Source organism: Aythya fuligula, chromosome 10 (genome assembly GCF_009819795.1).
Source record: "Aythya fuligula isolate bAytFul2 chromosome 10, bAytFul2.pri, whole genome shotgun sequence".
Taxonomy (NCBI): Eukaryota; Metazoa; Chordata; class Aves; order Anseriformes; family Anatidae; genus Aythya; species Aythya fuligula.
Window position 1 is genome coordinate 19864806 of NC_045568.1, and position 26640 is coordinate 19891445.

At 39.4% G+C, this 26640-nt stretch overlaps 1 protein-coding gene across 5 annotated transcripts in view; it reads left to right on the forward strand.

Annotated features, from left to right (window-relative positions):
- CNTN4 (contactin 4) overlaps positions 1-26640 on the forward strand; it is a 296910-nt gene that overhangs the window by 185282 nt on the left and 84988 nt on the right. For all 5 annotated transcript variants that reach the window (XM_032193834.1, XM_032193833.1, XM_032193831.1 and 2 more), the window contains one exon: positions 15872-15967. In XM_032193834.1, coding sequence (XP_032049725.1) covers positions 15872-15967 — 96 coding nt within the window. The remainder of the gene's footprint in view (positions 1-15871; positions 15968-26640) is intronic.

Consider the following 26640-nt stretch of genomic DNA (forward strand, 5'->3'; position numbering starts at 1 on the left):
GGCTTTGACCTACCGTCCCAAAATAATTTTGTTATGATGGTAGAAAAAGAAAATTACTCCCAACATTACACTGAAAAGGATTTTTTTTTCCATATTCCCATTGCTGGAATAATTCCTGTTATATCTTGCACCCAAGCAAATCCCATAATTTTTGCTATTAGTTGCTAAGAAACAAATTATAATTGCTGCTCAAATTCTTTACTGTTGTACCCTCTTATTGCCCTGAAGTGCATTCATATTCTTTTTGAAGATTAAATGATCAATGAAGTAATTCTTTCAAGAACAATTAATAAGGAAAACATATTCAGAAAACCACCAAAGTATCTGCATTTTCCTGGCTAAACAAACAAACGCAGCAACAATTGCATTGATTGATCAATGAATTGATGCACTTCTGCTCAGCTGAATGAGGCATTTGGCACCCAAATTAAATCATTTCCACAGTCGTTATTAATATCTGAGTGTTGAGAAAGCACGATGTGCTTTAAACCTCCTGGAAATGAAGAAGAATGGGGTGCGGGTTGTTTTCTCCAGTGTCAGACCACAGCTGGGGCAGTGAGCATGCACTCCTGGCACAGGTATTTCTGTGCTTGTTTGGAGCCTTGGCTTCAAGTCTGTGCCTCCTCCCACAGGTTGGATTTTTAGTCTGGATACTGCCTCCTATTCACTTTAAGTTCCTCCTGATACTTTTTTTTAGTTCTGGGTCCAATAAATAAATCTGCTTTGGTACAGATTCTATGGTAAGAGAGTTTTCCTTAAGCTTCTCACCCTTCCAAAAGGAACGGTAGTTTTGTGGCTCCTGAAACTCCACCAGTAAAACATCGTTTCAAAGCTTGTGGGTGTGCTTCTGTGCCAGAGACACCCATCTCCCCGGGCTGCCCCAGTCCCACCAGTGTGGCTGTGATGTGTGATGACCATCCCCACCTTCTAGCATTCACTCTTACCCAAATGAAGCTGTAAGGCTGCAGCTTCTAAGAGCACAGGCACAAGCTATTTCTGGTGTCCCCCTTTCTGCAAAGGTATAACGCAGCAAAAATATAATTACAAAGGTTAATGCAGCAAAAATATAATCCCCGCTTCTGCAAAGGTATAATGCAGGTATAATATAATTGTATAGACAATTAGCATCTGGGAGCTAGGTATGAGAAATCTGGCTCAAGAGTGTCTCTTCTTGCATGCAGGTAAATAATCCCTGGTTCCTCCTCTGTTGGTTTGTGGGGTTTTTTTTTTTGCTTGTTTGTTTGTTTGCTTGTTTTCAAGGAAAAATAGCATTTATATCAATAAAGGTCTTATCCAAACTTGGGCACCAGTAATGAGTGGGCTCCCAGGGCTGTGTTTGGTGTGACACACAGTGCTCTTTAACAAGGAAACAAGTAAATCGATTTGAGTTATTGTATGTGCACAAATGTTTCTTTGCTAAAACCCAAACTCATCTGTGTGAAGTGCGGCCACTGCCATCAGAGAATCAGCTCACCACCTCCACACCTTTGCCACACAGTCTCCAATGGGACAGAAAACTAGGTTAAGCCTCGGATAAGATTTTCTTTTTTTTTTTTTTTTTTTTTTTTTTTTGATGATGAATAGGACCAACAGGGAGTACGTAAGTGAGGATAGAGATATAACCTACTTTACTTTAATCTGTGATAGAAGGGCCCTTGCCATAGAACATAGGATTCCTCTCAGCTATGTTTCTACCTGAGGGTTATAAATAAGATGAATACATGATTACTTAAAACAGCGGCGGGGCATTTGTAAATAATCAGCACACCTTCTCTCAAAGCTGGCTTTCTTGCCAGGCTTCACAGCTCTTCTGGGAGTGCGATCCTGGCTGCACCATGCACAGCGCTGCTGCAGGCAGTGGGGCACAGAGCAAGAGCCCTGTCCCGTGGGGACACCTCGCCCCCAGCACCTTCAGTCCCAGCTTGCTCACAGCCTGGGGTTTCCTCTGGTTTAGAAATTCAGGGTGCAAGGCACAGGCAATAGGTCTCTTCCATCCCTCTCAATGTTTATTAATTTTACCTTTAATATGTAAAATAAGCAATACCGTACATTCTAAGTCTATATTTATCCAGATACCTAGGGGCTGGATCTCTAAGGAACAAATGTAGACATAGTCATTTGTTGAAACTGAATGTGGACCTGGCTTTGATCACAGTTTGGCATGGTCTGGTGATGTGAAGGTTACCCTGCAGAAAGCTTTGCTGTTACCTGAACTCTCTAATCTTGAGAAGATTATCTTTGCTAAATCATGCTATGAAAAACTCAGGCTGGGCCTGGAAGGAAATAAGAGAGATTTCTCATTTTCTCTGAAGTTCTGAATAAAACAGTGAGTATTCAGGTTCTTAGCACAGATATTTGGGGCAATTTAACTTTTAAATCGAATAGATATTTCTGCATTTGAAGATCTGTTGACCTGAGGCTTAATCAGTCCCGTTGACTTTTCACCTTTTAACTTGATACCACCATTCCCTTTATGGCCTTGATACGTAGGTCATAAAGACAAATGCAGAGCTCCTACAGAAAGCTTAAGGGGAGATCAGGACTTGGTCTTTCTTTTCCTTGTCTCCCCTCGGCTTTGTGCAGGACCTGATACTGCTCCATTTATCAGCAAAATCCCCTGGTCTCGCTCTCCCTCTTGAAGCCCTTACAAGTTACCTGTGTAACCAACAAAGTGGTCATGGACCCTTTGCTTCTTTACCATTGGATTCTTACAGAAACAGTGGAAGTCACCTGAAATCTGGCCTCTTTTTAAAAGGCTAAGAGCCACTACTATAGGAAGCTGTGAATATTAATGTATCCCTAGCAGTTGTATTAATCCTCTGAATGGGGCTATATTTACAGAATATTTTTCTAATTTATTTTTTTTCCTTAAATCAAAGGGAAAAACAGCTGAATAGTTATGTAGATATTATTAGAGTTTCCTTTTGGCATAACTTCAGACTGTAGCCCAGCTATCTTCACTGAGGACAGCCTTACCTCTGCAAATCATTGATATCCAGTTGGTTTGTTCTGATGACAGCTAGAAGGATGCATAAATTACAGAGGAAAATAAATCGTAAATTTAAATTACTATTTTGACAATAGATGAAATAGCTTCAAAATGCAAATGCCAGTATAAAGCAGTATCCTTACGAGTGCATTGACCCTGCAGGGATCTTGGTTATCTGGTGAGATTGAACCATACTTTCTTGAAAAGAGAAGATGGTTTATAGCCAACTGAAACCTGTACATTTTAAAGTCTTCCACTCATGACTTGCAGATATTTATTAGAGTTGATCAGGATATTTCCTTCAAATGTTAATATCTTAAAATTTTCATTAAGAATCCCATAACAACCTTGCCTGTAATGTAGTCTTAAAAAGTCAGAGCAGAGCTGGACTCTCTGCCTGCACTGATGCTCCTGATTTTGCATGAGCAGCCACAGGAGCCATTCTTCTATCATACAACGGTGAGATCTGGGCATAGTCTCCAAGAGGAGTAGTCGCCACCTTCTCTCTCTCTCCATTGCAAACCTTAGAAGTATGTTGGGTCAGTGAACCTTTGTTTTCTGGGCAATATAATGAGGCTTAAGCCAAGTAAGCAGCTGTATAAGTACATGCAAAGAAACTAAGAGGTCTTTGTAATATTCTTAATTATTAAAATGACTTCTTGTATTGTCTCCACTTCTGGATCTAAAACTCCACATCTGTCAAATTAAATAATGTTTATTTATTTATTTACATATTTTGAAGAAATAATTATAATCCTTAGTTTGATCTCTACTAATTCTGTATCGATGCAAAATAGCAGTTCCAGGATCCCTAGATCAAGCACAGCCTGTACCCAAAGGTGGACCCTATCACTGCAAGAAAGCCTGTTTCTGCTGATGGGATGCAAGGCCAATGTCAAACAGTTTTAGCCTAGAGGCTGCTTTTCATTGTGTTTTTTTCTTTCCCATTTTCCTTGTGTAAAATAAAACAGGGAGTCAGTGTTGGCATTCAAAGAACAGTGGAGCTTTAAATATGTTTGTCAAAAATTCTCCTGTTAGTTTTCCTGTCTGCAGCAAATGTGACTGCCATCTCATAATTCATTAGAAGTGAGAGATGAACAGAATGAAAAAAATCTCTCTTCTCTAAGTAGTGCTGCCTGGCATAATAATGTATCTTCTCACAGGCAACCTGAGCAACCGTGTAACCTCTGAAGACCAGGATCTCTGCAGGGTAATTTTTTTGTTTGTGTTTCTATCAAGTAAAGGGAAGCGTCAAGATCAGCAAGCTTGTGTCATATTATTTTGCATTATTTAGGGGTCTGTATTTGCATTCATTTAGCTGCACAAAGTAAGAAGGTGCAGCACAGCACGGTCCAGTAGGGAGCACACAAGGTGTCTGCTGTGTTAGCGCTCAGTTACCAAGCTCGAGGGGGCTGTGCAGTATCTCCTGCCTGCCACTGATGGCAGTTCTGATGGCTATTGCAGAATCTGTGCTGGAAGAGCATGTGCAAATATTGCATTGTTTTGCTAAAAAAAAAAAAAAAAAAAAAAAAAAAAAAAAAAAAAAAAACCATCTAGCAGTAAACTAATTCTGTTCAAGTTAACCCAAGGGAAAATATCTGCCCAGGTTTTCCAGATTAAAGTAATAAAATTTTCTAAGTCCTCAGCATTTTGACTCAAGCAGAAGGCTTTCTTCAAAATGAATGTTTGAAATACTTCCTGTAGAAGGATAGTAAACAGGCAGTTTTTATTAAAAGGAACGTAAAGTCAAGGAGGTGTTTTTTTATTTTATTTTTTTGGTAACATCATAGCAAAGAGTAATTTTATTTGGGAAGAGAACAGTGGACAGCTTGGACAGGTTGCAGATATTTATAAGAGCCCCTGTTCAGTATGATGAGTGGCATAAAAGAAGGTTAAAAAGCACTGGGGCTGTACTGTTGCCTATTCAGGGGAAAAGATGAAATCCCAGCAAGGTGCTGAGGCCACAGCGTGCCACAAGGAGCCGTCCCAGGGAGGACAAGCAGCTCAGGCGTGATGTGATGGAGGAGGAAACGGTCCAAGTGCTGCGCGGGCATCCGTGACTTGTGCAGCTGTGTTTTGGCCAGCGGCACTTGTAAAACTGCAGGAAGAGCTCTCGCAGTCGTTGAGATGCAAGGTAAAAGCCTGAGGAGAAATTGTAGCCATGCGGATAGACAAATCAGTCTGTGATAGATGGTGGTCAGAAAGACTTGGCAAGATTTAAACACAGTCTCAATATGAGAACCCAGATAGAGATGTCAAGGTCCAAGATGATGCATAGGTCAGAGATCTGAGTGACAGGCAGGGCGGGGAGGGCTGGGGAGGAAAACAAGCTGTTGGCTGGCACGTATTTCATTCTGTTTTTCTTGCTGGCTCTTCATATTTTACTTGTCTCCTGCAGACTTAAACAGACGTTTGACTTCAGTGGGGCTGGTCCATGTTCTTAAATAAAAGTCTCTGCAGCATCTGTTTTCAGAGCACACAGGCAGGCTGCTGCAGGGCAGGGGCTGGGTGTCCTTGTTTTGTGCCCTCTCCTGTGGGCAGTCCCACTGCTGGCAGGTCTCCCTTCCAGGAACGAGTGGGAGAAGCTCAAATCTGGTCTAGTGTGTAGCCCTGGGAGCTGTGGGAGAGGCTGATGAACACGTACATCCAAACACCAGATATTTCCTTCTGTAACCACCAGCGTGGCCATTCACAGAGCCATTCTCCCTAGCAGGAGGCAGCGTGCCTCCTGTACAAATGTGTGGTTTCAGTTCAGGATTGGGAGTCCTCCAAGTACACATCTCATGTCCCTACAGCAAAGGCTTATCTGAGAATTTTTGCATCTTGTGAAAATGCTACCCGTTTCTGTTCAGGAAAAACGGGGAATGTAAAGGTCTGGAAGTCCAAACTGGACCTGGTTGTTTGGTAAAAATCCACAGGCAGAACAATGTTTAATGCCTACAGTAATAAAGTCCAACCTGAATTATTTTCCAGAGGGGAGGCAGGCTGGGAGAATGACAAGATGTTTACATCTACAACTTTTTTTTTTTTTCCAGTAAAGTGAAATCCCAGTGAAAATTCTGTTCTAAAGGTCAGATTAGAAAGCTTTCATCCCCAGACTTGTAAACCATTTCTCAAATCAGTGACTCTAAAAATTATTCATTCAAACACCAGCTCTTAAACTAAAATTCTATTAAGCTCTGTATCAAAGGGGTTTTTATTCCAAACTGCACAGCCAGCTGTGTAGTCCTGACACAACAGCAAGGACATGGGCAGAAGAACTTAATCTTTGTGTATTTGTGAAAGGGATGACATAAAACCCTGCTTTTAAAAAGTCAGGCACAGGTTTTATAGAGACAGTGTTTAGAGATATTAGAGCCATAAATATCAAGAGGCAAATCTTGTCAAGTGTTTCAAGAGCAAAAAGCTTTAATGCTTTTGTGGGTGCTAGTCATCAGTTAAAGTGCTTTCAGCCTGCCTTCATATAGACAGGCTATGATTTCTTCAAACCAATGTCCTCTAAAGTCTGTAATTGATTGAGATGCACTAGAATCTCATCTTCAAGACTGTATTATGGGCCAAATTAGCATAGTTTATAGCCTGCATCCAATGAAGTCATATTATTCCATGGACGGCAATGCAAATTACTTTTTTTTCCATCTGGTTGTGTATTTTATCCAGGATATTAAAGAGTGCTCTGTTGTATGTGTATTAGAGTTAGGCAAATTTGATGAAAACAATTTGGAAGAGGGCTTATGTTTTGGTAGAAGGGTCTTTATTCAGTCAGAATGAGGAAGATTTAGCCAATCCCACCGGTCACTGTTTTGTTGAATAAGGTGTTGTTGCCAGCCTGTTCCGAATCCCCTTGCCATCACATCATATGGCCCTTAATCAAAGAATTCCAATTGACTTTGATTCAAGGACTGAATATGACCTTAAACATCAATCTAATTTTTAGATTGCTGGGATCATATTAAAATTATTAAGGGGTATGAGAAGGAAAACCACGTTACGCTCTGTAAATCTCTTTAAGTCATGGTTGAAAATTGACTTTAGGTGTCTTGCCTGTATGTGTGTACGTAAGTGGATTTTGAGTTTCTTTCATGTAAATTAACTACACCTTACCTATGTCATTACAGTATTTCCCATACTTCCTGTTGTTTGGGAGCTCAGTGCATGGTTGTTCAAAGTTTGTATGAAGTTTAATGTATATAGTGTTTTTTTGTGTGCGTGTTTTTTTCCACTAATGGAGACCCCAAATTGTCAGTGAACAAATTTTTTGTTTTGTTTTTAGTTTTCTAGTGTGCCAATTCTTAACTTATCAAATTCATTTTTAACCTTTCAAGTTTCTTGTATCCACATTGCAACCAAACCTCAGGGTTGGAATATGAAACCACACACCCCGTGCAATTTATATGGGAAAAGATTCATGCGGTCTAGCTACTACTACTGCATCACTTGCTCTTTATTCACTGATCACTCTCTCTGTTATATCCAAGTTTTACTGTGTACGTTTTATATAGGTTGGATTCTTGTTTTTTTGTATTCAAACCCACTTTTGCTTTGTCCCAAGGTTATATTCCATTAATGAAGGGTAGCTGTGGGTTTCTACAGATAGCTTCTAGACCGGTTTGTATCCTGTGTCTGCATCATCAAAGCCTTTCAATTATCTTGTGTTTGTATTTTTGGGTTCCCATGTTACAATCCTTTGTTTTTCCTTCAATTGTATGCATGCTCTATTAAGGTTCACTGAATAGCTCACTCTATAAAAATAATAATCCGTTTGAAGATATAGATAAACACACAGATAAAGGTATTATGCTTGAGTAGCTGCTTGCTATTAACATCAGCTCACTACAGCAGTATCACTGATGTGTTACCAAATTTGCTTACAGAGATCTCTAGAGATAGACTTTAAGTCAAATACAGCACCACAGGAGCCACTTTTTCTTTCTTTTTTTTTTTTTCTCTAAGCCTGAATATTAGTCATGTTTTCCTTTGGAAATTAAAATTCAGTGATGTATAAAGAAGTGATTGATGTATGTATGTTTTGGCTAGAGTATAGTAAAAGGAGAAATAGTTTCATATCAGTTAAACAAGAATGAGAATAATAGATAAAAATAGCATTGACAGCGCTTTTCTAATCATTAGGAAAAAATCTTAAATGTAATGACAAAGGGTTCACTAATGGTGTATGAGTTTTTGACAGTATGCCATTCAAGGAGATGTACAGCAGTGCTTCTTTCTACGTGATATAGTCACAGAAATTGGCTTTCTAAAAGACATGCAGACACCTGTCACAATCAATTTGAATCATTTTCTGTTCGTGTAATTTTCTATAATATTTTTGTTTTTGTTTAAGAGTTTGTTAGATCTAAAATAGCCTTCTTGCATAGAGTTCTCTCTTAATTTTGGAACTGGCATAATTATAAAAGTACTTTGGATTCTAAAAATATGCTATGCATTTAAGAAAAAAAAAAAAAAAAAAGCCTAAGAAGGAAAAACCATGGAAACACTCCTCTGGCAAACAAAGTAAGGCAAAACAGAGCTTAGCTTTCATAAAAAATAGGGATCTCTCTGTCAAATCACCAATGACCTGAGACTTGCAGCTCCTAAGGGAAGCCTCATTGTTTCACTCTTGTTTCCAGGGTGTGCTGAGTTCAGCAGCTGAATTATTTCCGTGTTGTAGCCAATAACAGGAACCAAATGGACCTTGTGTACACACGCTGTAAACACTCTGCTTGGGTAAATACCTTAAAATAGAACAATCAGTGGAGCTATAAATGAAAATGGATATAAATACTAAAAGCACAGGTCCGATATTGCACTACTCCCTGATAACCTTGATATTGGGGAACTTAAGAGAACAAGGAGCTAATCTGCTCCTGCTAACTTGTTGGTGCTTTGATGTCATCTGTGAAATCTTTCTTTGAAAGAGCAAACTTTGATTTCTGAGACTTATCGAGTAATCGCTTAGAAAAAAGACTTACCAAATTTCATTTTACCTGAATTTCATAAATGAAGTACAAACACAAGTAAGTCCTAATAAAGGATAAAAGGCTACAACTCTTGTTTTGCTTATAATTGAATCTTCCTTGCTCTAAAGACTGGCTTTTGTACTTGAAATTTGGGGAAATTTTTCATTACTCTAGACAAAGTTGGATAATTGTTACTCTGAAATCCATATGTTTTCGATTAAAATGTTCGTATGCCATTTTCTGAGACAAACTACAAAGTCTTAAGGGGCTTTGGATCATTTCAAATTGTTTAAGCTTTTATTAAACCACATTTGAGGTTTTGGAAGGAGGTCATTCAATTCAATACCCTGCACAAAATGAAAAGGTGATGGGATTAAGGTATGGGGACAGCTGCTGCTGGCATGTTCTTGGCTCTTGAATGATTTTGAGGAATAAGAATCTGAATTAGACTGACGTCAGTCACTGTTACTTGCTTACGCTGTGTTACTAGATGCTAAGGCAGACTTTTACTGGAGGTCCCAGAAAAATCTAGTACCTGAGGGAACAGTATGGAGCTGTGACAGGGGAGGGTCAGACTGGATGTTAGGGAAAGCTTCTTCCCCCAAAGGGTGGTCGGGCACTGGGACAGGTTCCCCAGGGCAGTGCTCACAGCACCGAGCCTGCTGGAGTTCAAGGAGTGTTTGCACAATGCTCTCAGACATAGGGTCTGATTTTTGGGTGGTCCTGTGTGGAGCCAGGAGTTGGATGATCCTGGTGGCTCCCTTCCAACTCAAGACATTCTGTAATTCTGTTCTATGATCTAGTAATGCAACCAAAAATATTCAAGTTCATGTTAAAGGATGGGTGTTAGCGTGTACATGCTAATAGTGTATCACACTCATGTATAGTCTTTTTGTTACATGTCAAGTTTATGTACAAATGTCAGCTAATTAGGTGTTTTTAAGACAAATACTCATCATTAGCAGAGTGCAAACTTTGACACTGAGAATTTACGTGACTTTCCCAAGGTCATGCAATTGCTAGTATAGAGTCAGCGGCACAAATCAATGTGTTTTTCACAGATTAAATACATGTCCCTTTATACTCGTGTGTGTCCATGAAATCTGATTGAGAAGTGACACTGTGGAGATAAAGTTTAAATGGTATCCTCACTCACTGCTTGAATGAGGTCTGATTAAGTGTTAAGTACACTAACCTGTGTGTGTTTCTGCTAGACTACCCTCAGAATGGTCTCCTTTATGCACTGAAAACATTGCTAATCTCTTCCTCATATAGTACTGAAGTTACTGGAGCTTTTACAATATTTTCTATTTTCATTGGAGTCATTGGTTTAGTATTGTGCACTGCAAATAGGCTTTGGCAGTACATTGACCTCCAGAATGAGAAGTACTACTATTTCCTTCCTCAGTAATTTCTCTTGATCAATTTGGCAATCACCTAATAAATAGAGAGAATGCCCAAACTAAATAGGGAAAAAACAACATGCAAGGGAATTATTTTATATATCTAATATCAGATCTACAAATATCTGATCTTAATTATTTTGAATCACACATCATAATAAAATTTGAGAGTTTTTAATTGTTGTTTCTCTTTTTCAGTCCTAAATAATTACACATTAGGAAACAAGATTGTGCCTAGTTCTTGTACCTCAAAGGACACAGAAATTTATATGCAGGCAAATTTATGTAGATTTTATGTACCTACTAAAGTTGTATTTTTTCATTGTTTACATTTTAATGATTGTATCACGGTTTTATTGTCTAAAGTAACTTTTAATTATTTTTTCCTTTCATTTAAAGATAACCACTTAGTGAAATGTGCAGGCCTGCAGTTTTATTGTATCTGTATGAGTGTATGAAGAGAGAGGCATCATTGGCAATCACTATTTTGCTGCCATTTGATGTGGTTTCAATGATGAGTTTATGAACAAAACACAGTGAATTGCACTTTTTGCTCACTCAAATGACCTAGGATTTTTCAGGCAGATGCCTGCTGTGTTGATTAGTCAGGGTAGGTTTTCATCCTTATTGCATCTGCCATACTGTGCAATTTTCTTTTCCATTCTATGAATAAAAGGAGTATTTCTTAATGGTTGTATACTGTCTAGTGCCTCCAATATGGATCACTGAATGTACACATTTTCACCAAAAGTGCATGCAGGGATCCTGGCTCCAACAATATATCTTTCTGCCCATGTGAGCAGTCCTTGATTCTGGTCATGTATTGTTTGTTTAATGTGTAAATATTTTTATTGAAATTAAGGCTCCTTTCTGTCTTGATCTACGCAGTGAAAGATCACTGTAATTGAAGCAATTCCCACCCTAAAAAATTTAATTAAATTTCAAAGATGCCTGCGTGCTAAAACTTAATGAACTTATCTCTTCCAGGCATTGTTTTGCTTCATCTTGTTCTCTCCCTTCTGTTTACTGATGCTCAGTGCATTATATCTAACATTTAACTGTAAAGTCTGAAAATGAACATGTCTTTTATTTCTGTTATGAGGTATTTAGTACCCTGTGGGGAGCTTGAAATAATTAATCGTAGCGTAATTATTTTCAGATTTCTTGCGTACTGTTTTGCCAAGTCCCAGGAGCCCACCTCCAGGCCTCCCAGGTCTGTCAGTGGGCATCAAGCCACCAGACCATCACCCTGGCTTCCAGACCTCCTCCTCCTCACCAGCGTTTCATGCACCAGACATCTAGAAGGATGTAGTGCCCTGTAACATAGCTCCTATTTATCACTGCCATATTTCCACCAGTTTATCCCTAACTGAACCTGGCTGCGTAAGTGTGATAGAAGTTACTGTTTGTACATGCTCTAGAAAGGTGATCTTGATCTGCAGACCTCAAGGGTGCTGAACCCTCTGTTTTCTGTTGTAATTTATGCCAGCAGCTGATCATCATCACTCACAATAAGCCTTACAGAACTTCTGTTTCCATGACTTCAGCTTCCTAACCATTAGTTTTTGTTACATCCTCCTCCACTAGCAAACACTTGAAGAGATAGCATTGTCTCTTCATGACAATACTTATGCAGGTAAACCAGAAATGTCTTGCTTCCTTTTGATAAAGTAGAGTGACCTGTTCAAGGCTTTCACTGCCTCCCTCCCAAATCTGAAATTGTCTTTTCTCCTATCGTTGTCTATATGCTCAGCAGCTTTTCAAGATCTTGAATTGTTTTGTTTTCAAAATACAGGGCAAAAATATTTGTATCAGGGGACAGTGACTGCATTGACAATGTACACAGGGGAAACAGATGAACAATAAGCTGTAGAAGACTGTAACACGGTGTAGGTAGCATGGGGAGCAGAATAAGGACAGGTATGGGTAGTGACCAGCCCTGCTGCAGCATGTGCTGAACAGCCCCATTGCCCCGGGGGTTCATTGGCCCCAGCACAGCGGGCAGGTCCAGTGAAAGGGCACCTGCAAACCTCAGCCAGATTTCCCAAGTCTCCTCATTCTGCTCAGGTGTGCTTTTTGATAGAAAGAGTGCTGATATCGAGAGAAACATGGAAGTATGATAGTCCCACTTCAAGCATTCCTCCAAACTAGTAAGTGTGCCAAGAAGTCAGGCAGCTTGCTGGCTTGTAAGTCTTCTGGGCTTTTTCAGTGTGTTTGTATGTTGTTAGTTTTTTTAACGACATATAAGAACAAAAATCGTCACATGTAATCCTATCCCAAAGCTAGGATCTTTGGGTTTAGGGGCAAGGCAAACTAGAATGGGAGTGAGGCTCATCAGGGAGATGCAAGCAACTAAAGCATTTACATTGTAGTTCAGAGTCATTCTCTAGCTGCAAGGGTATTTTTTTTTCCTGCTTTACTGTCCCATTGATTTTTAATGTCAGAAGTACACAGAATAATTTCTTGCTGCTCTCCAGGCAGGGCACTAGACAACTGTGTTTCCTTTGGAAGACGATAACAGAAATAGGAAAAAGTGTTAGAGTGTTACTCCTGCAAGAAAGCTTCCTGTGGGGAGGTATCCAGCAAGTGTGTTTAACTTTTGTCTACCAACCAGTTTTACCTCCATGTATGGGGAATTCAACTGTGCAAAATTTCAGCGCAATATTTTGCACCCATTTGAGCAGAAGCTTGTAGGAAATGTTTTTGTCCATTTTGCACAGCATGTGAAAGCAGAAGAACCTCTTGAATCAGCACATCACTGATCTGTACACTTTGCAACCATTCAACAATACTGATACGATTCCTAACTTCTCAGCAAAGATCGCATAGCAAGTTGATGTTTAAATGAAGTTTCTTACTAATAGATTTTTTTAAACATAATTATACTATTATTAATTCATGTTACTATTTAGGTATTGCACAAATAAATTTAAAATGTGGATTTCAGAAGGCGTCAGAATAATCAGTCCAATCAGTTTGATGAGACATTAGCCTTTCTTATAATTACCTTAATCTTGCTAGTTTATTCAGAGACAGATTTTTAGCACATGCATGAGGCTTTTTGGAATTGACAATTGACTTTAAAAACTCAATAGTTTGCACCGGGAATGATAATGATGAATGCTCTGCTTTGTTTGCTGCCTCTAATTGATTTTGACCATTCTTCCATCATTTCCTAGTTGTTCATCCACACAGAGACTTCTGTTCCTAGTAGCAGCTCTTTTCTTGTCATAAATATATGGCTGTTTTGTCAACAAATGGGTTATTTGTTCCTTGCAGAAAAACTTTGAGGACTAGATTTGCATTTAGACTACTGAGTCATGCACTTTCTCTCCACGCTATTATAATTGGGAGTTGCTGGGTCACCAAGCAGGTGCTGTTTCTTATGATTGGTAATGAAAGACCTCTCCCACTCCCTCCCCCGTGATTAACTGAAGCGTTCCCTAGAGCACTGTACAAGTAGGCTTAACCATGCAGGCTGAGTGGATGCAGTTTTTTTTTTTCTTCTTACCTTCTAAAGCAGACCTGCATATGGCTCTTTTAAAATTTGTGCATGGAAACTGAATCCAGTGCAGTCTCTAAAATGGTGTGTGTATATGCAGAGGGCATAATGGATTAGTTACTGCTGCAAAGACAGAGGAAAACAGTTACAGCTAAATACCGATATGAAGAATCTTCCATATTATATATTATTTAACTAATAAATTCTTCTGTGATTGTCTGCTTTATTTTCTCCCTTATCTATATGCTGTATCATAAATTGCTTTACATGACCTTGAATCTTCACGAGGATCTTCTGCTTATATATTGCTCTGCCTAGACAAGAGTCTGAGCAAACAGCTCACACTTGTGAACTTGCTGCTAAATTGATATCCAGATTACATTCGGACCAATTCTAAACTCATCTAGTTTTGAACCTTTTGTGTGAACCCATTTTGCCCAAGGAGTTTGATTATACAACAGAGCTGGCAGCTGATGCAGGCAGCACCATGACCTTGATTTGGTCAGCATTGCTTCTGTCCATGGATTGAAGCAGAATTTTGGACTGGTTCTGTTTTCATGAGTAGTTCACTGCAGTGCAGCATCTTTTTAAAATCTCCCTCAAACCACAATATTTAGCCTCTGAAATGCAAATGAAAAAGATGAAATTATAATGAGATCCCTGGAATGATGAAACGTAGAGCATTAGGGCATGACAGACCTGTGCTGGAAATCTCATGATGACTACTAGCACAAGAAAATTTCTACTTGTTGATTCCATTGTAGCTCCCTTTTTGCCCGGATTTTGTCCTGAATTTGACTTCAGCAGGACATGTCCATGAGCAAGGTTTCTAAGTACTAGCATTAGAATAACAGCTGATCTGCATGACAGCCCAGCTCTTTCAGATTGGTTTGTATTTATGTACATGATTAATTTACCATGATGCGAATGAAGGCAGCAAGCACTGCCTGTGCACATGTGGCACACTCAGCTCCAACTCAGGCCACTCTGAGGTGGTGGCCTGCATACTAGTCAGTATGAAACAAAATTTTAATTTTTTTAAGTATGCACACCAGTGCTTAAAAAGTAATAATTTAAAAAAAAAAAAAAAAATCAAGAGTGGATAAAAATCAAGGGTTAATTTTTCACACTTTTAAAATTATAATGATGTTCCTACTAATTCCTGCTGTTAAATATTTATCACCTATGTTTCCTCCAGTTCCCAACTGCACTAACAGGTTTGCAATCACCAAACCATGTCTCAGCCACACGGAAAGCAGAAAAAATGAAACCTGAAATGCAAGGGACTGTTAAAGATAAAAGGCTATGAAAGTATTCAGTGTGTTACTGCTCCCACAGCAGCCAATGATGCTGATCAATAAGTGGTGCCGCTGCTCAGCTCGCAGAGCATCACCTCATCATTTAATAGCAAGTTTCTTGAATTCAGTGAGCAAGGCAAGAGAGGGAGCTGCATTTTTGCAGTACATGGCCCCTGAAGGAGAGCAAAGGGAGAGAGGTGGAAGAAGGAATTGAATTTAATTAAAGCACTGCGTGGCTAACATAGTTATTAACAGGAGACTTCCTTATGGGAAAGGAAGGGTTTCTACACATGGGTTGCAAGGGCATCGGTAACAAGTCTCCTAAAGGGAAACAGAACTGGGTTATAATGTAATTGGGGGCTGTGATCGTTTAAGGCAATAGTTCTTAAATTTATAAGAAAAAACTCTAGCAGCATTATGGGTTGGTGGAGTTTTCTCTGGATGTTTCTTCTGCCCTGGATAAGTCAAAAGCTTTTCCCCTTACCTTGAACAACACCTTGAAACTTGTGGAGATGTTTTCTGATCTTTTTGTTGCTTTTTTGTTGGTAGTTGGCTGCCACAGCAGCCTTCTGCTGCACTGTAGTCCACCCAATTCACATGAACTTCTCATCCAAGCTGATGCTCACTTTGTTTCCCTGTCACACAGCAAAGTCCTAATGAACCTTCTGTCCTCATTAGGAAAAAAACAATTCCCTTTAAATGATTTCTTTCTCTCTTGGCAGATCTCGAAAACTTCAAGACCAGAACAAGAAGCACTGTATCCGTCCGCCAGGGCCAGGGCATGGTGCTGTTGTGTGGACCACCACCTCATTCTGGAGGTAAGGCCATTTACTTCTTCTGCTTTGAGGTTTCAGTGGCAATTTGCAATGTTCTCATTCTCAGGCTATGTTTCAGAAAGTTTAAAGAACAGCTCTGTGTTGGTGCCAGTCTGAATGGTTTGTTCTGAGTGGTCATGCTAAGCAAACATTGAGGGAGATCTCCCATTGGGTATGAGGGCAGAGAAAGCTTATGCAAACTAGAGCAGTATGTTATAGGGAGAAGGCATGGCCAAGATCTTGTGGAACATGGAACTTTCAGAAGCCTTTTTGTATTTGACCTCTGTGTGTGTATCTTCTGAAAAAAAGGTTGAAGGTTGTTGTTAGAGTTACTTTTGTACATAATCTTTTCATTATCGTTTTAATTTTTCAGACACTTGTCACTGTTTTTGCCTTGTGGGTACTCAGCTTGTTAGTGATTGTCCAAGTCTAATACAGTGATTTATTTCTGAATGGCAGTACATATTTTTCCTACTGTTTTTACGAGAGGAAGAGGCAAGGCTGAGTGGTAAGGGAGTGGAGGAAATACCATGCTAATAAATTACATAGGGATCCTGCAGGCACTGCAGTATTCGCCATTGATGCTCATGCCACCACCTGTTTTTCTGGAAATCATAATCTGAAGCACCAGACAGAATGATGGGCAACCCCACTACCAAAAGTCTCTGACGATATGCCACTCTGTGAACTATCATTTTTGTCTGACAACATATTTAAATCCATTGGAATTATAATAGATCAGTACTAACTGTAACTCAAGGCCCATTGAATGTCTGAAAATACAGACTCTGTGCAGAAAAGTATTCAACCTGTCTTCTCTTGATAGTCGCTGGTATCTCTTAACACCAGAAAAAAAAAAAAAAAAAAAAAAAAAAAGGCAGATTTGTGACTTTTATGGAGAAATTGAAAAGCTGTAGTAGCAGACAGGCAAAAAGAAATCTGCAATGTTAGAATGGTCTTACTGATGTGTCCTCTGTAGACCATACTGTAGTTGTGTTTAAAAATAAAATAAAATAAATTATTCCCTCTTAAAATCTTACTAAATTGTCTTTTTTGCACCTGTCACTTCTTATACTCACTTTTTAGAACAGGGGAAATGGCATATATGTCTTAATGTATAATGTAGCAATTATTTCAGTGCAGTTTGATCTATACAGGTTTAAATACCAGTACCATATTTAACACAACAATTCTTTCAACTGAGCAAAAACTTGTTTTAAATGTGGCAATCCTGTCTTGTGGCAAGTCCATGTCTTGCACTGTTATACCCAAAACAAAGCTTTAGAGAAGCAGTCAGCCCATTGTGTCTCCCTTCCTTGTGGCTGCCATCAGGCCTGGGGGTGAGGCGTGTGGAACCGCGCAGCCTGCAGTTCAACAACCAGCCCCAGCACCGAGCTGGTCTATCAGAAGGCATTTCAGTATATCATCAGCAAGTGGTCGTCTTCTGCAGCTCTGCGTCCCTTTTAAAGAAATTTGCAATCATGCTTTGAAATCTGTCTGTCCTCTTCCTTGCTTGTCAGCCGGACAAGAATTGCCTTGCGAGCCGTTTGCCATTAGGCTGCTTTTTGTGCTCAAATGCAACAAGACAAGCGCTTACAGAGCTCCCCAGCCACTCTGACCAGCTGGCAAAGGCCTTGTCAGGGCAGCCAGAGTGCCACCGGCACACAGCAGAATGAGGAAAGGGCCTAGGTCTGCAGGCGTCGTGACCCATGAGGCCTGCTACCACTTACACATCAAGAGCTGGAATTGTAAACATTCTCAGGGGAACCTGACCCAAAAGCTCTTTGGAATGAGGATAAAGCCCATTCAGCAGAGCAAACAAATGTTTTGCAGTACTAAATGTGTTGGCCTTTGAGTTGTGTGGTACTTTTATATAAGGCATGTTTCAGGTGCCAGGCACTAGTCTCTGCAATGGGAAACCTCACTATTTCATACCGTAGGGAAGGAGCTGTATGGCAAACATACCTACCTACTTCATTTATTCAGTGAGGGCCTCCTTCACTTTTGGCTTCAGATGTTATTTCTCCTATTAGTTCAGGAGATTATCATGAGAGCTTCAATATCTCACATTTCTGATATTCATTACTTGAAGGTGATTCTTACACCTGTAATGCCAAACCCACAAAATTACTCGTTATTGCATCACATAACTTTTATGAGAGTGGTTCCTGTATTTATTAGGTATACACCAGAATTACGTGCCCTCTGGTCTGTGTGGATGGAGCTTGCCACCTCCCCACCCCTGAAATGGGTCTCACTGCAGCACCTCATTAGGAAGCTGCCAAAGCTAGACAAAAAACACCGAAGATGGGTTGTGGACCAGCCATAAACTCATTTGGAGTCTGTGATGCTATGGGAGATGTCATTCAGGAGGAAGAGTTGATCCAAGTATATTCACTGATGATACACACTCTCCAGAAAGGCCCCAAAGTTATTTCAGATTTCTGCAGGAAGGAAAGAGCACCTTTCAGTGACAGAGAGGTGAGTGCATTTCTGGAGTCCAGACAGGCAGAAAATTGAAGGGTAATTATTTCCTGTTGTCATTTGGATGGGAGATGTCTTCCTACTTGGCCACATTTTAGTGCCTGCTTTATTCCAGCTAGAAAATTATCTTGTTTGTATCAAGCCAGATCCACAATTAGTCTAAATTGATACTATTGCAATTTTGTACCCAAGCTGGGCTGGGTACTCCCCTGGTGGTTTACTGGTTTGCATAGAAAGTATTTCATGGAAAGTCAAAGTAGTTCCAGGTAATTGAGACTGAGACCTTTGTTCTGCAGGAATTAATCTTCTCTGTGAAAATAATTTCATTTTCTCTTCCTTCCTCCTACTCCTTCCTTGCAAGTTGAGAAATAAGGATGAGTTTTAAAAGTCACAACTGCAAAGTTAATGCTTTTCAATCATGTGCATCGCATTTCTGTCAGCCAACTGTATGTCTCCCAGTGTAATAGAAACTATTTGGTCTCTAGCAGTTATTGCACAATTACCACAGCTATCTCCTATTCCAGCTCTGGGCAGATGGAGCTTCATAAGAGAATATCAGATATCACTGGAAACTAACTGTATGTTGGAAAATGACGGTGTTTCATTGGCAGCTTCCATCCCAAGGGTCCAAGGCAGTGTTTGCAAAGCTGTAGAGAGCAGTTCCTCCCCATGCCCTGCTATGCCACCTCTGGGATATAATGTTGCAACTGTTTAACATGGTAGTGCAACAGCAGAAAACAGTCAGGCTAGAAGTGAGAAGTAATACATGTAGTTCAAAGTGTGAGTGGCATTAAGATGGAGGAAATGCAATTACTTATTTTGGAATTTGATTAGGACAGAAAAGCTGACTTATCATCCTTGCAAAAGTGCCTGGAGACATTAATGACCAACTCTGAAACAGAGGACTGCCTGGGGAAAAATTCTACATTATGGCTTTTTTTTTTTTTTTTTTTTTTTTTGACTTTGGTTTCTGTTCTGCATTGAAAATGACATTATATATATATATATATATATATAACTGGAGAGTAGCTGTTGCTTTGATGATGAGGGTATTCACTAGAATGGGAGAAGCCTGGGGAAAAACAAACAACAAAACAATAAACTGGCTGATTCCTGAGTACAGAGTTCAGGATATCCTTCAGGGTGCCAGAGGTGCAGTTCTTCCCTGATGGTAAAAATCTCCTGTGTCTGAGGGGGGGAATCAGTTCCAGCTTTTCCTCAGCTTTGAATTGACTCAAGTGGCAAGGCTTAGAGCCCCCATTATCTGCAGAAATTTGATAAAGGAAATTTACATATATTAGAAGAGAATCTTTACCTGTCCACTGCTGTGTCATTGGTCATCTTGGTCTTTAAGATCCAGGATTGTACTAAAATTAAAATGTCTGTCTGCATCCAGACCTTTATCCTTTCATCTGTAATTCACTCTGATACTTTGCTACTTGGAATTACCCATTTTTAAAGAGCTGGCAGTTAAAAGTGAAGTTATATTGGCCTACATACACTGGCTGTTGAGAGGTTTTTTCTTCTTAATGATGCCAAATAAAAAGCTTCCTATTACTCATATGTTACCAGGATTTTATCCTGAAAACAAGTCCAAATGATTAACAAGTATTTTCAGCATCATAAAGTGGACCACATACAGCTTGCACAGAACAATTTCGGTATCTCCATGCGTGCCCTAATTTTTTATTTTACCATGAATTGGAGATTGACCATATGAATTCAGGCTTCTTCCTTGAAACAAAATGTGTTTCTTGCGGTACATTTTCAACAGGGAGTCACTATTTTCTCAGGTCAGTGCATCCTGGTGTTATATTTTGTTAAGAAGTATAATGATGTGATTGCATCCTATGATGAAGTGCTTGCTGAATGCTGGAAATCTGGAAAATAAATGCTCATCCGGAGCTCAGGAAGTCACTGGGCTGAAAACCAGAATAAATGCAAATCAAACATTTGCTTCTGTCATATTTTCTGCTCTCATAGCAGTCAGTGCCTGAGCCCTTGAAGCCTGTCCTGCTGTATTTATACTGCCTTCCTGCTAGAAATTTTAAATTCTTTTTTTTTTTTTTTTCTCCTTTCCTACTTGTTCACTACTCTAAATCAGCATAAGTAGTAGTGGAAAAAGCCTACCTGAGTTGTTAACATTTTTCTGAAATAATTATCCTGAGCATGTAGGGTTTTCCCTTATTATTTCCACTGCTTTTTAATTAAAAGCCTAATGATGTTCATGTGTCAACCAGTCTACCTATGAAGCTCTATGGAAAAAATAACGTAAGAGTAAATGCAGTTATGGGAACATGGTACAAGGTGCACGTGTAACAGCTCAATGAGCAGTGGTAGAAATTGGGCACATTGTAGACAAGAAAAGCCAGTTGAAAGTCTCGACTAGACCACGTATACCTGGTGGTGCTTCTTACATACTTAAATCACACGGTAATAGTTTTGGAAACATGAAGAATCAAAAAGTTTTCATGACTGTTTTGATGAGGCTAGTTATGGTACCTCAGCATTTCTTAGGATGAGCCCTATGATTTGGGTACCGTAAAAACAACGCTATATTGCTTTACATTTTTGAAACACTCCTAGATCAATACCATCTGCTGTCTCTCCTCAGAAAAGCTGTATGAATAATTGATGTGGGGGCATAGCTAGCCAAAATGAAAACAAAAATACAAAAAATAACTTGGATTTGTCCGAAGTGTTTCATTCCATTTTGTATTTTTAAGCCTTTTTATTACATTTAGATATATTTAGAGACAATGAAGCATTTTGAAATGTAAAATAGTCTGTTTAATTTAAAGCTGTTGGTGAAAACATTCTTTTTTTTTTTTTTCCAGTATTGTTAATAAAATTTGGCAAGATAAATTTAATTAGAAAAAAAAGAACACCCCCTGATAAAAATGAAATAAAATAAAATGAAGCAAGCCCTCCCTTGTATATCTCAGGGCTTTAATCACAAATGAATTCCATACGGGATATGCCCACAAAGTGCCTGGAGGTCTTTGCCCTTTTAACTTTATCTCCAAATTTTAAAAGAGCAAACCATTTTTTATGCCAAATAGTTGTTTTTATTCAAGCTTGTGGGAACTGAGTTATTTAGCTGCCACTTTTATAAGATTTATTTGCTGTTCAGGGCAGACTTAGTTAATATTTTAACAACTACAGTTTCCAGCTACCTTCTAACATCCCTGGTATTTCATTGCGAGTCTAGAGATTAGAAAAATACAGTCATAGAAAGGTGTGAAAGTTTCACTTGACAGTTGGTAGCACACCCATAAACAAGCAGAAAAACAAATCTGTAAATCCATCCCTAAAATCCTTCCCCTTCCTGTCTTTGGGAAGATAAATGAATTTGTCTTTGGGGTTTTTCTTCACTATTTTTTCCCTTCCCCAGATTTTTTCTTATTCATCTTTATGAAAGATCTATATACACAATGTTCTCGTGACATTTGCCTTCCTGCCCTTGTGGGAAAATCCTATAGAATAAAAGATTTCCAAGTGTTGTGAGAAGTGATGAGTGTATGTGGAGAACTGATGAAAATGATCTCTGAATTACTCAATTATTTAAATTGTGTTTCCTTTACATTCCCTAGAGGCTTGTCATGTTCTGAGGTCTGTCTTTCCATAGCCCGTACCACTGCTCTTCACATCTATAACACATTTATTCTCATTCTTCTTAATTCATCTCTGTAATCTGTGGAAAAAAAAAATAAATTATCTGATAATTTTTTAGATTGGGAAGTGCTTAAATATTCAAATGAAAACTTTCTGCCATTTCTGAAGGATACACCTCCTCCAGCCCACATGCTTATGGCCATTGAAGAAGTTCTTGGTGGTTCAGGACCTTGAACCTTCCCAACACCAGCTCTGGTCCTGAGCCACAGTTCCCTGACATGGAGGTGCTTCTGTTCTTAGCTGCAGCAATGGGTGACTTTCCTGAGCATTAGGAAACAGCACCTCTGAGCAAACAGTGACCCAGTTCAGCAGTTTTTATATCATTTTGATCTACTGATGCATAAAACCGTCTACATTTTACCAATTAAAAGTGTGCTAGCATTTGCACATCTGTATCTCATCATTCATTTCTATGGAAAAGCCCTAGCCAGAATTGCCCAATTTTGGAGGTATTTACATTGTTATTACACACACAAAACACTAAAGAAAAACAAGTTTTCTGCCCCTCTTTGCTGCACCCATGTCCTAGATACACTTGAAAAAGTCCATCTTCTCAAAGAGGAGGGAATTTATTAAAGTTTGTTTCAAATTTCTCTTTCCTAACTTATGCTATTATTGCTGTTGGAAATATACCCATGTAGTCTGTGTCTGTGAGCTGAAATGTTGACAGAGAATTATTTTCACATCTTTTCACATAATGGATGTGTTCAGGTTTTTCCCATTCTCTCCTGCCTTTTTTTCCCCCAATATCTGAGAGAACTTTTAGTTCTGTTGCACAGCTTAATCAAGTAGAACTAACTAAATTTTAGCATTTGACAGAAGAGATGGCAATTCTGATTTCATCTCAATCTCAGCCTTTCATGCTGTATGGTAGGTAGTGAAGTGTAGACACCAGACATGTTTTTCAGAAAGCACTTTACTGATTACAGTGGTGCTATGACCACTTCTGTGCTCTGCAGAAAAATGATTAATGCCTGGTTTCTCATCTGGTCAGTTTTTCTCTCCTTTTATTTATATATATTTTAAAAGTGATGATGGGCACTTCATGGGCTGGAAACAGTGAAAATGTTTTGGCTGTGAGGATGGCTGATAGCCTGTGTTGTGCTACGTGATGAATGGTTTGAGGAATTTGTCTCGTAAATAATCTATTGCACAAATCAGATCTGGGCTTCTCACTTGTACAGCCCCAACTGCAGAGTGCAAGGGGAACAAAAAAAAAAAAAAAAAAAAAAAAAAAAAAAAAAAAAAAAATTGAAAAACTGCTCAGAGCAGTGCAGGTGGCAAAAGGCAATTGTCAGCCATTTTTATAGCATATCAGGAGCAACGTATGGGGGCTTTCACCCCCAAGCATGTTAGAAATGTTGTTATAAAATGGGAAGAAGAATTTGTAATATTCTCTGTTGCTGCCCTTAGAGTCAACACTAAGGAAACCTTATGTTAAAACTTTGGAAAGCAGGAAAGCATTTATACAGTCAGCCTTGGAAAAGGCGATAGAAAGGAAAAAAATAAATAAAAAGAACATACAGCTAAAGAGGCCAAGGACATTTCCATCTAATGCCTATCTAAAACCAATGGATTATTTCATTCTATCCAAGCAGCATTATCCTGCTCTGCCTACTGTGCAACATCTATGCCAATGCATAAATGCAAGTTGCTTTTATGCTGTGTGACCGATTCAGCGTGATTTGTGACAAGGCCCTTTAAGCACATGTTCCCATAAGTATTAAATCAGCTTCTCAGTGCCTTATCTTTCTCTTATGGCCCATTCCCATTAATGTGAATTCTTTAGAGGGATGGAAAGTTGAATCAGACAAGTGCCGTTACTTTTCTGTTTTTGTTAGGATGACAATTGCCGTATTCTTACGTGGCATGTGACCTGGGGTGTTTTACATCCCCACCCTGCTTTACCACAGTAACCTAAATATTCAGCCTTTATTTTCCTGCAGTTTCGTTCAGTGCAGCATGCCCAGAGCTTTCTTAAAATGTGCTTCTTGCACAACCCATATACGCAGGACTGTCCAGTTGCCTCTTGCCAAGCAGGCTGCTGAAGTGCTGAACTACCCCACCTTTCCCTTACTGAGTCTTTAAGAGTTTCTCCTCTTTCGTTCCTATCTTAATGGCTTCTTAAGCCTTTGCTGCTCAGTCAAATTTGGTTCCAATTAGTGAGAAGTTAATTTAGAGAGGAGTTTCTCACAGACGGATAGGCAACATGGTTGTAAAAGTTCCATTTCTCTAGGAAACGAAGCAAAAAATCTGCTAAGCTGTTAGCAAGTGTTGATTCATTGGTTGAACTATTTGTCAAAATGCTGCAAGGTCATCGAGTAGCCTTCATGGGTTGCTGCAAAGATTGGAGCCAAAATACAAGCAGGTAAGCCACTCCCTTGTGGCTGGGGAAGGAAAGAAAAAAAAAAAAAAAAATAGAAGTGTTTTGGATTAGCACTGACCAAGGGATGCTTTCAATGTGTTTGAAATCAATGTGTTTGAAAGTATCAACATGTACAAGTGATTTCCAGTGAATATGTTGTTGTGCTCTAAAATCTCCAAGTGAGTTATCTCAGGCCAAGAATGAGAAAATAACATCCCCAAAGCTGCCAATTTCTAGCACCTTGCAGTGTGCACCTCTTAGGTGAGATCCCCTGCTCACACAAAGGGGAGAAGCTCTCCTGAAAGCTGTTGCTGGCTCCCAACAGCCTGCCAGAACAACAATAACTGGGAGCATCTTTTTCTGCAGCAGCATTATGGCAAGCCAGTGAGCAGGAGCTGCAGGAAAGCAGCATGCTTTTGTGCCTGGCTCTGCGTGTTGAAGATTATAACAGTTCAGCAAGAAGAGGTTTCATTAAACTTAGAACCAGGCATATGAAATTCTCATTTAAATAAAAAGTGATTGAGAGTTGTAGCTTCCATTTAGAGTGCATCTCCCGTCATTTATTTTTTATATTATGCCACAGTCGGTGTTTAAATTATTAAAAGCAAGAAGTAAAAAGCTTCTCAGGAGATAGAAATGGATTAGATTAAAATTAATCTGACATAATCCTTTCTCTAAAACTGCTGATTCAGTGTGTGTACCAGGTTTATCAACATATTTAGTGATAAGGGAGAGAGATAAATTATTTCCTAATTCATGAGAGAGAAAAGTGCTTTTGTAACTCACTTACCACTTTTCTTTTCTGCCTGTATAACAGATTGATATTTCTGACAACACAGAGAATATACAGTGCTGTTTTAATTGAGAAATTTGTGAAATTGCAAATATTTCCAATAACACAAATGCCAAGCTCATTTTAGATTTATGCTACTGTAGGGACCCAACTTTGTGCCTCTTGCTTGTGCCTGTCTCTGCCTCATTTCAGCAGGGATAGGTTTTGTGAACAGGAGTTGCAAAATAAGTTCACAGTCGAGGAAAGAATTTGGCACAAGCATTCAGACCCAAATTTTCATCTGGCATACATTGTTTATTCACCCTTGGTGCCAGCAGAGCTGCTCTGGCCCTATGCATTTGTGATGCAATTTTAAATGAGACAGTAAATGTCCTTAGAGTCTTCCCTCATACTGTGTGGTGTCTGTTCACAGAAGTTTGTGTCCCCGTTGGGCTATTGCAGGGTAGGCAGCGAGGTGGGATATCTGGTACTCCTACCTCATGCTGCCTTCCCACAGAACCAGAAGAGAACAGGCTCATGTCTCCAGTACAGGCCTTGGAAATATTGAAATAAGGAACATGACACTAATGGATTTTTTATTTATCAGTGACAGCCCATGACATCTTTAAAAAGAAATAATCTGCAAGCTAGTCATGTGGTTTATTCCCCTGTTAAACTGCGGCTGCTGCTAAATGAAGATTGAAGCGGTATTGAAAGAGGTGCGGTAGGCAGGGGCTGCCTGAAGATGAGTGAAATCTGTCGTCTGACAGGATTCAGTCAATAGGCATTTATTGAAAGTCCTGACATCTTGTGATCTCTATATAAAATAAATCAGGGATCTGAGGCTAGCTCCCAGGCTCTTCTGACCACGTTGCCACCATCCTTACCCTCCACACCCTACTTCACCTGGCCGCTTCAGATGGAGCTCTCAGAAGTGGCTGGGCAGCCTTCTGCTTTCAGCTCCCTTGAGATGGCCAGAAAGGAAAGCAGGCTGTTGACACAAATACAGTGCTGATGTTTACCTAATTCTGCAATCAAAGTTGGGTTTCTGTATCTCTGAATGCACCTACTGCTCCAGGTAAGCCAATAGTCCTGCACTCCTCCCTGTTAAGGTGTTATTTTGTTTTTGAAAAATAAACAAGGTATTTTCTCTTACCTGAAACGTATGTCTAACTGTGCAGCCATGATGTGGCTTTAAGCTGGTATATATCAAAACTCTTTCTATCAAATACATGAACAGATTTTTTTTTTCCTATGTCTTACGGGTGAGTGGCAAGGTATTATGTCTGGTGTATGCAGAGATGTCCCCTAAAGGACGTACTGCCCACCCTCGCTGCTTGGCCAGGTATTTCAGCCCTGGAGTTGATCGTAATAATAATT